Raw genomic sequence first — 14997 nt, 5'->3', positions numbered from 1 at the left:
CAGGATAATCCCCTCAGTATCAATACTGCTCGCCAAGGAGTCTTGGGTTCAAGTTGAGTTTAATACCAAGTGTAAACTGGGCCATGAGTTACTTCCCAGCATGCATTGTATGTGGGTTTCATGTTCAGATTTGAAGATGGTTGTCATGGAAGCCTGCTATGTGTCTTTTCATGTGTCTCAGATGAGTCACATGGTTCTTCCTCACTCATATTTTTTTTTTATGTTTGATAGAACTTCATGTTTTGTTTTTTTTTGTTTTTTTTTTACAGCGACAGACTGCTCTGGGCTCTGGATCATTGGATTGTATGCCTGTTTGCATAACACAGTGCTGTTGCATTGTGTGAAAACAGCAGTGTATTTGTATGCTAGTTGTAGTTGCAGATTACTCTACTTGCTCTGTGTCTCGCAGCTCTGGCGCTGGCATAATCGTCACTTCTGAAGAAAGGGAGGCTCCGGCTTTATTCCTGTGATTGAAATCCCAGGCTCTCACAACCATTTGTTTTAAGAGAATGGACTTGGCCCATTGTGAAAGGCAGACACCCTCTTTTTTTTTTTTTGTGCCCTGTAATTCACATTCGGATGCAGCGGAGCAAGAAGGAGCCCATTCAGAACAGGGCTCAGTGATACAGCTGAGGCCGCTCGCTGGGTCTCGGCCAAACTCATTTCAGCCTCCAAGGCTTATAGCCTATAGCTGTTAATTTAGCTGGTAATGTAGTCTTGTGTTGCTCTGGACAGATTGCTTATTGGTATGGGCAGTTCCTAATGGGCCATTTTGTACTGCACACATTGTTAGAAACGATAAGGCTTGTCAAAGATTTCTTTTCTTAGTCGAGGAATTCCTTTTAAATAGAAATTGGGGGGAAAAAATCTGCGAATATTTTCTAGGAGGTTGAAATTAAAGTCTGTTTCGCTTTTTTTTGTTCATAATTTACACGGTTTATCATCAGCTTCATTTTAAATTGTCCACAGATGCACTTTCTCTCAAAGATCTGCATAACATAGCCACAATAAACTGTATTTCCTGTGTCACAAAAAGGGGAAGATGCTATTGTTCGTGTACTTCTCTGTTGATTTTTGTTGTGCAAACAGCTCACAGATTTCAGATTGCAGCTCAGTCAAAAGTTCTCTTCGTCAATAGTTGGAGCGCCAGGCTCAGTGTAGTTCCTGCTCCGTTGGGTGTGTTCACTCTGACCTCTGTCTTCATGGCGACAATGAAACCGGCCTGGAATGTGCCCACCACCGCTCCCCACGGAGCAGCAAAACTGGAAAAGTTCCTATCCTCCCCCGCCTCACTGTCACATTCTTCCGTACAAACTGCACTCGCAGCGCAGCGTCGTGCACGTACAGTGTAATGTAGGTCGTCTCGTTCCTACTGTACCCGCCCAACAAGAAGTGTTCCTACGCAGGACTTGAAACAAATCTCAGCGGTTACTCCCTCGGCTTTGGAAAAGTTTGAAATTTCTGCAAGGAGCCTGGAGAAAAAATTAAACCTGCTACATAAGGGCTGCCAAATTTCCCCCCCAGTAGTGTCAACATCAGGAGAAGACTCTTTGATGCACAGGCACTGTCAGTGGACTTTGTTACTGTACACACAACTTGGATGTTTTCTTGGATGCAATGGTCTATCCTGGTTTAAATGAGGAGATTGATTACACGCTTTTTCTATAAATGTAGAATATTATTACAGGCAAAGACAACTGATCTTTCATTTCTTAGGCATTAAAACCTCTAGATCTTAGAAAAAACATTAGTAATTCCCAAAGATTACAAGATAGAGAAGGTCAAATATACAGGCCTTACTTTTGAGTTCATGTATATGGTCACATAATTCAAGTAATTGATTATTTTTGGAAATGTATTGATTTGATGTATATAATCTTAATGTTGTTTTGGTCATTTATTTCTCATTTTTGTGCAGGATACTTTTTGAGTGCTTGAAGAGGCATGTCATCTTAAATATGGCTTCTCATTGTGATCCAAATGCTGCCACCCACCTGCGTTCGCTCAGTAATCAGGATTGGGTGACACCTCCTGCCAAGTTCATAAAATGTTTGCTGGCTTGTTGTTTGTTCACCCTTGTACCCTGATGAAGGCCTTTATGGTCGAAACGGGTTGGTTTTTATTGTAAGTAGCCATGTTGGATAAAGGCTTTTTAACTTAATCCTAGAGTTTTTTTTTCCTTCTATGTGATGACCCTTATCTCCAAGACCACCTGCGTTTTACTTGAGTTTTATATGATCAAGACAGTCCTGGAGCACACCACTACCTCTTTTTCACAAGTTTGGATGTTTTCTTTATTTGGACAGCCATCCCCATGCCAGTTATTGTAAGCATTTCTAAATAAATATAGCTATTGTTTCTCATAAAACTGTTTATTTGCCTCTCATACTCTGCACATGTGGTATTTATGTTTGTGCACACTGTTGCACTACAATGTCTATTAATTTCAGGACACCTTTTTGTTATTTATGGAAGTATTTTTTGATAAAAGTTCCTGTTTTATGATCATGAAAGATGACATTATACTTTTAATGTGATTAATGTGCAGGATTTAATCTCTGGTCCACACTCCGGAGCAGAAGGTGGCGGTAATGCGCCTAATACGCTGGTTGTCAACTGCCGTTATAAACCAAAAAGATTTCCCCCCCGCCCCCCAAACAGAGTGGTACCTCCTGTCAGCCGAGGTGTTTCCTATCTGTGCAACCGAACTTAGTAGCTCCCTGACGGTCCCGGTGCTTCCGTCGCAGGCTCCACTTCACTCAAACTGCCCGTCAGACCAGCTGCTTCTTCCCACTTTAACCTGAATAACAAACCGGGGCTCGGTGCTCTGGTTGGATCCACATGGTTAGCTGGGAGGCTAACGCTAGCTGGGAGGCTAACGCTAGCTGGGAGGCTAACGCTAGCTGGGAGGCTAACGCTAGCTGGGAGGCTAACGCTAGCTGGGAGGCTAACGCTAGCTGGGAGGCTAACGCGCAGTAGCCGCAGCATGGCCGGAGGGAAGCACAGCCAGCTAGCCTCTGCTAGCCTCCCAGCTAATGTTAGCCCCGGTTCTGCATGTGGATCCAACCAGAGCACTGAGCCCCGGTTTGTTATTTAAGTTAAAGTGGGAAGAAGCAGCTGATCTGACGGGCAGCTTGAGTGAAGTGGAGCCTGCTGAGGAAGCACCGGTACCATCAAGGTGAAACAGTCCATGGAGGGAAGCACAGTTGGGCGGCGGAGGAGATGGCAACTAATCGGCAGAAATGGCCGATGCCGATGTTTCATTCAAGAGCCTTTATCAGCCGATACCAATGACGTGCCGGTATTATCGTGCATCCCTAGAATTTATCACTTTTTCTTACTGGTCTTTCTGCTGTCATGTCGTTTTCTGTGTCCAGCATGGGGAGAGTGCAGTTAAGACCCACCACTTGGAGTACAGTGAGGGCGGGATCCTGGACATGGACGACCTGCTGGCTGATCTAGTGGAAGACAGAGACAAGGTGAGGATGTTTGGCTATCGGTTTGTTATATTTTTGCATTTGGTTCATATAGGCTCACAGTATTTTCTCCTATCCCTGCACCCATGTAAGACAAGTTGACATCTGATAGACAGCAGTTTCTCGTGGTAGGTTGGTGTAAAAAAATGAGCTATTTCTTGATTGTTTTTATCTGGTATGAGGGACAGTAGACTACAGCAGAGAATCCATCATTCTTAGCCGCTTTTAGTCCAGATTTGTTTTGACTCCCTTCTAAAAGTCTTCAGCCTAGCAGGATGAAAGGATTTACCATAAATGTGGTATTTGTAAATCTAAACCGTGGTTGGCTTGTCACTGGGTGTTAGGAGCCTAAACAGGCTAAATACATGTGACAAAATCTCTCCAGTTATGTCCAAAGAAAACAAACTTCAATTTGGGTTTGATTGCATCTGAATTCGCTCCATACATACTTGGTTATGAAAGTGAGCTCATTTCTTCCTCTCTCCTCTCCTTCTCTCAAACCTCGTTTCTGCTGCTGCTTCTTCAGAAAGCGAAGGCGTAGGAGTGGTGACAGCGCTTTGTGATTTAACTGTCATGTTAATTTGTACTGAGACAGATTAAAAGGACACCATCTCAGATTTTAAAACAAATCAGCCATGTGCAAGAGGGAAGTTCTCCGAAACAGCGGTGATGTAACTTCACAGGGAGACAGGGTTGGGAGTTGAAGATCGGCGCATTTCATACGTACACTCACACACAGGCAGTGGCCCAATTTCTATAAAGAGCAAATTTCATTTCTCTTGCTAATTTCTCATAATGCATTCCTAAGATGTGCTAATAAAGTGCCCCGAAATCCATATTCATAAGCCCTGAGCCCAGACGAATGATGAATTACCAACACTTAGTCAGCAAGAAGGCCAAATGGAATATTCAGCCGTCTCCGTACCACGCAATAACAATTGGTGTTTTAAGCTGCATGAACAATAGAGTGTGTGTGTGCATGAAGGATTGCAAGTTTGGCAAAATACTCTTTGTGAAAAAAGGGGGCAGAGCTAAATAATAAATGTGTAAACTCAGTGGGAATCTTCAACGGAGGGAGAGAAAAAAAAGTGTTTTTGCAATCGCAGAGAACAGAGGCTTCATTTTCCGGGATGATGGAATTATAATCATAAGATCTGCATCTTATTTGCGCATAACAGGGCGAGTCATAGATTTTAACGACTCATTTTCCAGAGCCAAACCCGCTTTCTCTCCGCATCCTCAGAGCGATGATGAAGTGTCAAAGATCAGATCCTGCTCTGGCATTTGATCAAATCCTTTCACTAACAAGTTAACCTGACGTCGGCTCTCCCCCCCCCCCCCCCCCCCCCCCCCCCAGCTGCGTAGCTTTTTTGTGATTTACAGGCTCTGCTGAGCAAACGCTTCACTAGAAGCTGCGCCATGCAGGAAGTGTCCTATTTACCTTTTGTTTCTTTACTCTCTCTGCTTTCACCCAATTCTCCGAACGCCCCCCCACCCTCGCTTTCATCCCGCTTCTCATTTTATCCTTTTGTTTTTGCGGGCTGATGAAAAGATAGCAGGAAGGAATAGGATGAGCCCACGTGATCTCCATAACGTGCCAGTCATCCGACTTATCTCTGGGCTTCCAAACAGTGTCGACTCTCATAGATTAATGAGCTGTGCCTGGCATTCTTGATTAGTCTGACTTCCTTTTGTTTGTCTACGTTTTTATTACCTCGCCGCAGCCGACAGATTCTATCTTTAATGCTTTTCTTTTTTGTTCTGTTATTGTAGCCGACGCTGTTTCACCATCAATCATACAGGAGTGGTCCCATTGTGAGGGCTCTCCACCGCACAGCATGGGCCCTGTGTTAGCCGCGGATGCTAATGAGAGATAATGGTTAGCTATTTGTAGGACTAGTGGTTAGCTTAGCTGTGAGTCCAGACCTCTTTATCTGGGCTAGCCCCCGACTATTATTCACACACACACACACACACACACATCTCTGCCGTCTCCGCCGCCTGCACCGAACCACAGGCAAGCGTGTAGCGTAGCCTGTTAGCATTAGTGTGTACGGAAGGAGCGCCACTGGTGGTTGATGAGGGTGGAGATGAGGGGGCGGCTGTGATTTGATTACAGTTCTGCCCCCTGCATCTGTGACACGCTCTCACACACACACACACACAAACCAACACGCACACACGCTCCGTTCATTAGCCCCCCATCTCGAGACACCGGCCACCAGCCTCCTCATGAATATTAATATCAATCTGATGAATGTGGAGAAAGCCATGGGGTGTTGGCTGAGGTGTGACCATATATACACAGCGCACACTCACACACACAAAAGACCACAGTATAAAAGAGCCCACTGCAGGTCATGCTTCAGTCAATTATACTCCATGAAACTCACCTCCTCTTTGACCGTTTATTCTGTTCTATATATATGTGTGTGTGTGTGCCCTGCAGCTCTCAGATGGCGGTTGGAGTCATTGACCTGTCAAGATACCCCACTACTTTGTTAATGGTGAAGCGAAGTGGGCAGACATAACAGCTTTTCGATCTCTTTCCTCTTTTGTCACGCTGTTTTGCTCAAATCACTGCAGTTTAGAGACTAGTTAACCTGTTTTTTTCCACCTTATCTTCCATCAGTCCATCCCTGTCTTTTTCAGTCATGTAGTCACTCACTCAGACACTTTGGGAGCTCGTATGAGGCCGGAGAGTCGGGGCGACAACAATAGAAAGTTGTTAACTGTCAGAAATGTTGCTATACTGTTCATGACAAGATATCTGTATTAGGCGATATTAGATTTAGAGCACTTTTGTATCAATTTCTCTTTGATTTTTTTCGAGATTATAAATTCTGCCAGAAATTTCCATCATCTTTATGCACTTCCTCAATAGAATCAGAAAGTTTACTGTCATACAATATATGTGGGACACAAATTAAAGGAAAAATCTGGATAAATGATTTGAAAAAATATACTGAATAGAGAAGCTTCCATATAGGGCGGGACACTTCATAGTCTGATAAACATTATGTGAATCATAAGGTATGACATACTGTAAATAAAGATGATCATATAGAGGTGTGACAACACCCATTAGTTTGCTTTAGAGCTGGTTTGAAGCCCAGAGTTGCTGCTCACAGTCGGCAACATGTTTTCCATTTGGAGCCCGGACCTTCCAAATAAGGAGCGCAGGGTGTTCACACCCTTCTACTAAGCTATTTACCAAGTAAGCAAACTGTCAATCATAGCTGTCAATCAACGCCCACACATTATAACCCTAACATAAGTCTTGTTAATGGAGCAATGATTTGCAAAATGACCACCAGCACACTTATTAAAGGGTCTGAATTTAGCGATTGAGACCATAATGAATGAATGAATGAGAGAAAGAGAGAAGTTGATGCTTTTTGAATGGGTGTCAGTTGGAATCAGGGACTTTTTGGAGCAAGCATCTAGCAGCATTTTAATGTACTTCAGCATTGGCTTTAGCCTCAAGTCACTATAGTTGCTGCTTGGTATTGCATTCTCAGTTCTTGTTTTTTTTTTTTTATATTTAGCCGGAGCCAACACTGTTCCTTTCCTTTCCTCTTCCCACCTCGCCCTCGCCCCTCCACCGCTTCCATCTCCCTCTTTTCAAGAGAGGTTATTAACAGATGTAGTGCTTTACCTCTACACACTCGCCCATTTACAGCCACCAGAACTGTCATTCACAGCCCTTTGGGTTCCTGCATTAGCCATAGCCATTACTCCCATATGTCTCCTTGGTACACAGGAGCTGTCAGGCAGGCTGTCCAATAACAGCATGCTATTAACACATAAGCTATACACCAGCTTTCAACTGGTGAGTCCTTTCATATACTGTACACTATGACTTCTGCCGGTTCTGTTTCAGTTGGAGACATATTGTCGTCTGATAAGGAGATGACATGATTAAGAATGCTGCAGGGCGCCAAAAAAATGAGACTCCATGTAGACGCTTGATTAGAAGACCATCTCCCATCATTCGTCTTCTTCACCCACATCCAGCTGAAATTTGAATGTTTCACATGTGTGAGTGTGTGTATCCTCTATTGTGACGCCGATCTCCTCCAGGATTGGAATTAAACTCAGGGAGCATAACGTCTCCTCATAAGTGGACTATCACTCCTCATTCCATGTGCGCGAACACACATCCACATCATCCACGCACGGACCTTGTGTTCCAAGGGGGTGAAAAAACACATAAAAAACTCAACCTTCCATCCCATGCAGCCAAACGAGAAATCTAATTTCATGGGAAATTTAATGAAAGAAAAAAAAAACTGGAATGATTTCCCCCATCTCTCTTTAATTAGCCCTTTTTTAATTACCGAGCCTACAAGGCGTCTGTGAACCTCCTGAGCAGTCTCTGGTTGCTGGAATGTAAATGGTAAGGGTGCATATCCCAGCTGATCTCACTGCGAAATGTCAAGCGCTTGATTACGAGGCCATCTCCCATCATCCATCTCTTCTGCCCGCATGTCACAGGGGGGAGGACACGGTGCCAGAAATGATTTTGGTCACATGAAAGGTTGTTATGATATTTAAAGTAGATCTGTGGTCATGAGCATCTCTTATATCCTTTTAAAGAGAAACTGACACTTATTTGAATAATGACCACAGATAATTGGACACCGTGTAACCGCGCGCACACTTAATTTTGCAAATTGAACAGACGTGCATGAAAGTGCTGCGATTGTTACATATATGTTCAATAAGGAAAAGACTTGTGATTTAAATAGTGAGATCATGTGAGCAAACTTATGAGTCCCATTGTTTGTGGAGATCAAACTTCTGATACTGCGTACATCTGGTATTGATAAAACCAACTCAGTACCTGGAAAGTTTTGAAAAAGGACAAGGTGCTTGATATAACCTGAATGATACTGGATTTTTACTGAAATGAGAACAATTTTCTGACTGAAATTTTTTTTTTACATGAACATTTTTGACAGGCATTCCTTAAATTTGTTTATTAAGGAATTGCACCATGATACGTACTGATCGGAACATTTTACATTTGAAAACACTGTTTCAAAATCCTATCTTGGCCATTTCTGCACCACAATTTCTTGTTACTTATTGGCTGACATATATGCAGATCCCAAGATATCTGTATTGATGCATTCAGGCTCTAATCTTTAAGTCATTGGCTTCTGTGCAGCCAATTAAAGGCACCCTGTGGATTTTTTTGGCCACTAGTGGTGCTATGGAGCAATGTTTTGATGAGCGAGCGCCCGTTTTTTTTCGTTCGTATCTCTCGCTCTTGCATTTGCATGAGGTCGTCTGGCACGCTCACAAGCACATGAATGATGCGACTCAGATGACTTTTTGCTTTTTTGGTACCCATGAAAATGAGTTCAGTGAGTGAGATAAAAAACAGTCAAGAACCAAAAGCTGGAAGTGAATGCGTGGTTAGATTTGGTAATTTTGTTGAGTTCTTCTTTCACCAGAAAGCTCCTGGTTTAATTTGAGATTTTGTTGATGGGTTTTGTAGAAAAACATGTTAATACTCCACACTAAGGTTTTAAAAAGTTTAATTGGCACTAGAAATGAAAAAAACTTTTTTAAACCACTACTAGCTTGGTGTAAACAATCAAAATATATCAATCAATCAAAATATGCTTTGCAAATCATCTATAAAGTGAGGCTGGAAACACTGCATGTAAACATACCTGTATGTGTTTACAAGAAAATTCTATCTTATCTTTAAATATCTTTAAATTAGAGACAAACTCTTGGAGTCAGGAGAGCATTTTGTAGGTCTTCATCTTGACACAAATGTCAATCAGTCCAGTCGTTTATAACCCGCCATTTACAGGCCAAATGACAGACAACGGTGTGATTTTTATGTCCAATCTTGAGCTTCAGCGATCAAAACTCACTGTGAAATTAAATAACACCGCTGTAGATTTTATTTTTTCCGCCAGCTCCAGGAGAATTCTTGTAAGTTATGTCGGGTAATTTGCTTGAAGTCATTTATTACATGTCATATGTCAGCTCCTCTGGCAGGCAACAATAAAGCATTACTTAAAACGTGCTAACTCTCTGGAGAGGAAGAGAGGAGAGAAAAAAAAAAAGTTTAGTGAATGGGACGTGATTGCAAGGCGCCAGACGTGCTGATTAGCCTTTGACGCTCGGTGACATCCCGCTCCCCTCACCTCCATTCTCCTCATTCACCGCCACGGCAGGCCCGCGTTTGATTGGCATCTGAATAGTCGCATAACTCCGCACGCCGTCTGAATGGCCAGTGATGAGCGAGGAGCACGAGGTGCAAGTGCGCTAATTAGAAAATGTCACACGCACGCAGGCCTAATCATAATCTATACCCTCTTCACATTCTAATCATCATCTATACATCCTTACCTGTGAAGATAGAGCGCGTTCAACACCGTCCCTGTCTGATACATTTGAATATTAATTAGAAATCTCGCATGTATTCTGCCGGGTGTATAAAATAAATCAGCTGTAGCTCACCTGTAGCCAGTTATTATGGTCCTTCTGTTGTCTGCTTAATTGATTTTATTCTTGCCCTTTTACCAGAAAGAACATTTAATTCTTAAGGTCGCCATCGCTGCTGAAGCCTGGAGGGTTCAAGACATGTTGAGCATTTTTGATTTTGAATGTCTGAAACTAAGTTGCGAAATGTTTTTTTTTTTTAACACCAAAAAAAAAAAGACTGCTAGTTTAGGCGCCAGTTTTCTCATTATATTGTGGCTGCTGTCCAATATTCATAGTTAAGTATTTCAAAACTTGATACCCGATGAATGTTTGTAATTGTGGCACAGGTATAATATGCTAAAGCACACCTGATGCTTGCAAATTCAAAAAAAAAAGTGTATATGAAAGAAATTAATACAAATGTTAAAAAAAAGTTAATTATTTCTACCAATTTACTACACTAATGACTTGCTTATGAGCTGAAACACCTGAAGTTTAAGACTTTACTTCAAACTTCACCGCCGTGACTACAAAACAGTGACTTTGTCCAACCTCTGGTGCGTTCAGGTGCTCAATAATTCATGATAAACTGTATTTCATAGGCGTGTTTAGATAATAGATGGATGAATGCTCTGTCTGTGCTTTGATAAAAGGTTCCTGACGTCTATATTTTTTTTATAAACAGTATAAGCTTCAGTAAGATAAGATTTGTTTCAGAGCTGTTGAATTGGATGCAAGGATTTCTGTATCTCTGTCCACACTCTGTATTTATCATGCATTCTCATGGACTTTAGTGATATATTAGTATATTCAAATTTCCAGTAAACATACAGTATATTGAATAAGTGAGATTATCTCTGTGTCAGACGGTTGCCTGCAGATCACATCAGACTGAAGCGGCTGAATGTGCCCGGCGGGATTCGGTCACTTGAGCTGATTTGATCATATCTCATCAGCCTCGACCTTGATTCAACCCCACCACCCTCCCCACATCTGAGCACCACAACAGCTCTTCATCTGATTATATTCAATTAACAATACCCCCTACACACTCTCCCTCTCTCTCTCTCACACACACACAAGCATTTTCCACATCCACCAAACCCAGTTTGATTGTAATTACGATGAGAGAACTCAAGGAAGACTTAAGGAGAAGTAATTCTCACTGTGCCCGTCTGCTTTTCATTTAACAGTACGCACGTCGAGTTTTCTCATAAAGTTACACTTTGGAATTTTAATTCCTTTAGATCTATCACGCTACCTTTTTTGACTTTGAATGATGGCACCTCTCCAAAGTGATTTGTCAGTTCACTGAAGCAAAAGAGCAGGATTCAGTTTGGATAAGGCCCGTTTTCTGTTTTTTTTTTTTTTTTTGTTGCGTAGGTGTGTGTGACTTATAGAGGCCACGCCAGGTCATCACATCCTCAGATCTCGTCCTTCGGTGCCTCTCTTCCTGTTAATCACACAGACTCTGTGTTGCCCTCCGTGTCACCATCATACCACCCATTAGCTCCTAATGGAGCGAGACGGTCAGACTGCAACCTGACCTGCCTGCGCCTGCTGTGGTCTGGCAGAAGGAACTGTTAGGGGTGGGGCAGCTATACTCAGGCCAGAGGGGCACTGCACTCTGTGGACTCACTTTTCTAATGACGCGTGCATACAATCAGCGTGTTAGTAGAGGATGAGACACTAGGATGCGGAAGAGTCGGCTTGTGTCATGGTTTAAATTATGTGTGTAATCCACTGCAGCAGCTTCACACCCTTTTAGGAAAAAAAAAAAAAACAAAACAACTTGAATTTCAATTAGAGAAACAGACAATATTTAAATTCAGATTCAGTCACATTGAAACTGTTGTGAGCGTGCAGCTCGGTTTGTGTTTGTTGTCAGTATCAGCCTTATCAGTTAGCTGTGATTTTGGCACAGCAGCCTGCAGAGGAGCTAATCACATCCAGCTAATGATCTATTATAGATCAACTTGTTTACAGCAAATCTACTCTCTGACCTAACCAGTCTCACGCCATCTGTTTTCCTAGATGACATTGCCCCAGACTAGTGTATATATATGTGTGTGTGTGTGTGTGTTGTCTGACGGTGTGCAAAAGCGCGGTGTGTTTTCCCTCAGCTCGCCGAGTCTCTGCTCACTCCAACTGCTAATAACTCAAATCAGCAGAAAGTCACACTCCCGGTCGTGTGTGTGTATGTGTGTGTGTGCGTGCAGCGGCGTGTACTTTCACTGCAGCTAGAGGATAAATGCTTGTAATACCGAATCCAACTCATTTGGGTTAAATGTTTAATGATTCCTGCTGCAATTACACAGCTGAAACTGCATCTGCGTCCATTGTGTCGCACGCGCGCAGCCATATGCACAAACACACACACACACACACACAGTTATTGTTTTTGTTTTGTTTTGTTTTTTTCTTTCCCCTGCCTCTGACCCTCATCACCAAACTGATTGGCCTAATGAATGGAGCTCTGTGGACGGTAATGTGTCTGAATAGGCCACTCGAATTATTAGCCAGCCCACATCTGACATGAGAGGGGAGATATATGTATGAAGAGGAGGAGCGATTTGAGAGTTTGGACTCAAGATGAATCTACTCTCTTTAAAAACAACATTTTAAAAGATACATTCACAGATTAGAGATTAGGATAAAGTGGATCCAGAAATTGTTCAGGGAAGAAAATTGTTGATTCATTTTCTAATGGATTAATGGACTAATTGTTTCAGCAAATAAGTGTCTCTTTTGCATTGATTGTTAATTAGAAGCTGATATACTGTGAGTTAATGAGCTGAGTTCCCTCCATTAAATTGCTCTATAAGATTGAGCCGGCGCTACTGTCCGCGCGTTATATACTAATTTGGCTATTTTTCATTTGATGTTAATGAGAAAGGTAAGCATGCAGTGGGATTTCCAGCCCACTCGCATTCATAAACATGGATGGATGGTGCTGTCAGGATGGTGTTCCGCGCACGTAACGCGGCACAAATCCTACTTTTTCTCCCCCCCCTCCAGGCTTTGATGTTGAGTCAATAACTATCTAATAAGGCGTGTTGGTAGAAACGCATATGTTGATTGCTGTAAGAAAAATGTGCAGGTGAGAGGCTTCTTTTTCTCTCTCTCTCTCTATTAAACACCTTCAGGCTGTGAGTGATGTTGGCTCTCCATGGCAACAGCTAGTACTGAATGTCAGTAATGTATAGTTCATATATATATTATCAGCAAGTGTAGAGGAAACCAGAATGTTTACCCCTAAAGACGTAATCTAAGCTGAGAAATAGCATCAAGCGAGAAACAGCACTTTTAGGTCACGGAAACTCTCTGACCCAGAAACGTAAAATCACAGGAAATACTTAACATCGTTGCCACAGCAGTAAATTATTGATCATGTGTGCACTACATAAAGAAAAATACAATTTTGCCCTTTTAAATCATCCTTAAAATCACTTCAAAGCGAAGAGGAAGGCGGCAGGCAGAAAGAGAGAGAGAAAGAAAGAGGGTGACGAGTGATATAAGTTTAATGCCAAGGGAGGGCAGATGGAGAGAAGAGGAGGGAGGGAGGAGCAGCCTGTGGAGGAGAGAGAGCCACAGGTGAGAGGGCGCCAGCCTCGCAGCTCTGAGTTAATCACTCCTTCTATTTCTCTGTCAGATCCCGAGAGGAGGGAACGAGGGAGGGGGGAGGATGGAGGTGGAGTGGGGAGGGAGCAGCTGGCCTTGCGTCGGCCACAGGGAAAAGAAAGCTGATTATTACGCCATGGCAATGACTTTTGGGGAAAGCGAGCTGGAACACGTGTGCGTCTTGTGTGTGTGTATGTGGGAATGTGCGTCTGAGTGTGTGTTTGTGTGCTCGTGTTTACGCACATTTATGAGAAAGAGGTTATGACTTTCTGTGCGCCGAGAGAGTACACGTTCTGGTAGAGGTTTCTGAGTGAAAGTGTGTGTACTGCGTGTGTGTGTGTCAGTGTGTCATGTCCACAGATGCGGAACAGAACCAGTGTGTAACCACCAGTGATGTGTTTGCACTGCGGGGAGTGATGAACGAGCCGGTTTGATATTTGTGTTGAGAAATACGAGGCCTGGAGCTCCCCCGTCACCCACATCCGTCGCTCCTTCGCTCCCTCTCTCTCCCCTCGTCTCCCTCCTCCTCCTCCTCCACCTCCACCTCATCCCCCTCCTTCTATTTCTCGGCCTCTCGGGCATGTGTGATTTATGAAGAGTTTACCCTCTCCCTTTATGAGTGTGCATAAATAATAATGTGGCCTGTCTGCATAGCCTGCACTGCAATACCTCAGCTGGTGGCTTGTTTTTTTGTTTTTGTGTAGGAGTGTGTGTGTGTGTGTGTGTGTGTGTGTGTATATTAAACCCTCAGTGGGCACACACATGCTACATCACTATGGCTGAAGCAACGGATGTGAGAGAGACTGAGAGAGAGAAAATGATAACTCAACCCTTTTCGGTGCCATAAAGAACTTTTTTTTTTTTAAACTTTTTTTTGGCAGTGTGCCTGAACAATAATCTGTTTTTAAAGCAGGTCCACAAATTAGATTTTTTTTCGAAACACTTTGCCTAACTTTTATATTTGTTTATCTGTGTGTGTGTGTGTGTGGTTATCTGCTGGTGTAGGTGGATTTGAGTTGAATGTTTCCAGGGAATATATCCCTCTTTTCTCTGGAAAACTGGGATTTTAAACACAGAGCTGTCTATAATTTATCATAGATTATTCTTTAGAGAGTGATGACAATTCCTCTTAAGTGTGGCAATGAAAAGTATACAATTGTTTGATGCTCAGAACATCCAGGTTTTGTCCTATTAGTTGTAAGATTCAGGCTAGCTTATGCTTCGGATGCTCCACCTGTTGAATGTCAGGAGGTTTGAACTGGCTGCATTTTCAGTTACAGGTTTTGTGCCTCTGCTTCAGTCACACTTATTCTACAAAACATTTGGCTGCAGCTGGAAAGGTGATCCAATTATATTATCGAAATAATGCAAGGCATCTGTATGCTTCAGTCTTCACTATGGGAGCACACATGCTAAAAATTCTGAGTTCTCACAACTATTTTTCTTCCAA

General features: G+C 42.7%; 1 protein-coding gene across 7 annotated transcripts in view; it reads left to right on the top strand.

Annotated features, from left to right (window-relative positions):
- pard3ba (par-3 family cell polarity regulator beta a) overlaps positions 1-14997 on the top strand; it is a 164235-nt gene that overhangs the window by 6822 nt on the left and 142416 nt on the right. For 3 of the 7 annotated variants that reach the window (XM_042405179.1, XM_042405180.1, XM_042405178.1), the window contains exon 2: positions 3378-3479. In XM_042405179.1, coding sequence (XP_042261113.1) covers positions 3378-3479 — 102 coding nt within the window. Of the gene's footprint in view, positions 1-2199; positions 2327-3184; positions 3480-14997 lie in introns of those variants that run through there. The other 4 variants (XM_042405177.1, XM_042405175.1, XM_042405174.1 and 1 more) reach the window with 2 other exon arrangements.

The sequence above is a fragment of the Thunnus maccoyii genome, chromosome 24 (assembly GCF_910596095.1).
Source record: "Thunnus maccoyii chromosome 24, fThuMac1.1, whole genome shotgun sequence".
In the NCBI taxonomy this organism is placed as follows: Eukaryota; Metazoa; Chordata; class Actinopteri; order Scombriformes; family Scombridae; genus Thunnus; species Thunnus maccoyii.
Note: the sequence above shows the minus strand (reverse complement) of the source record. Positions and strands in the feature narration are given on the sequence as shown.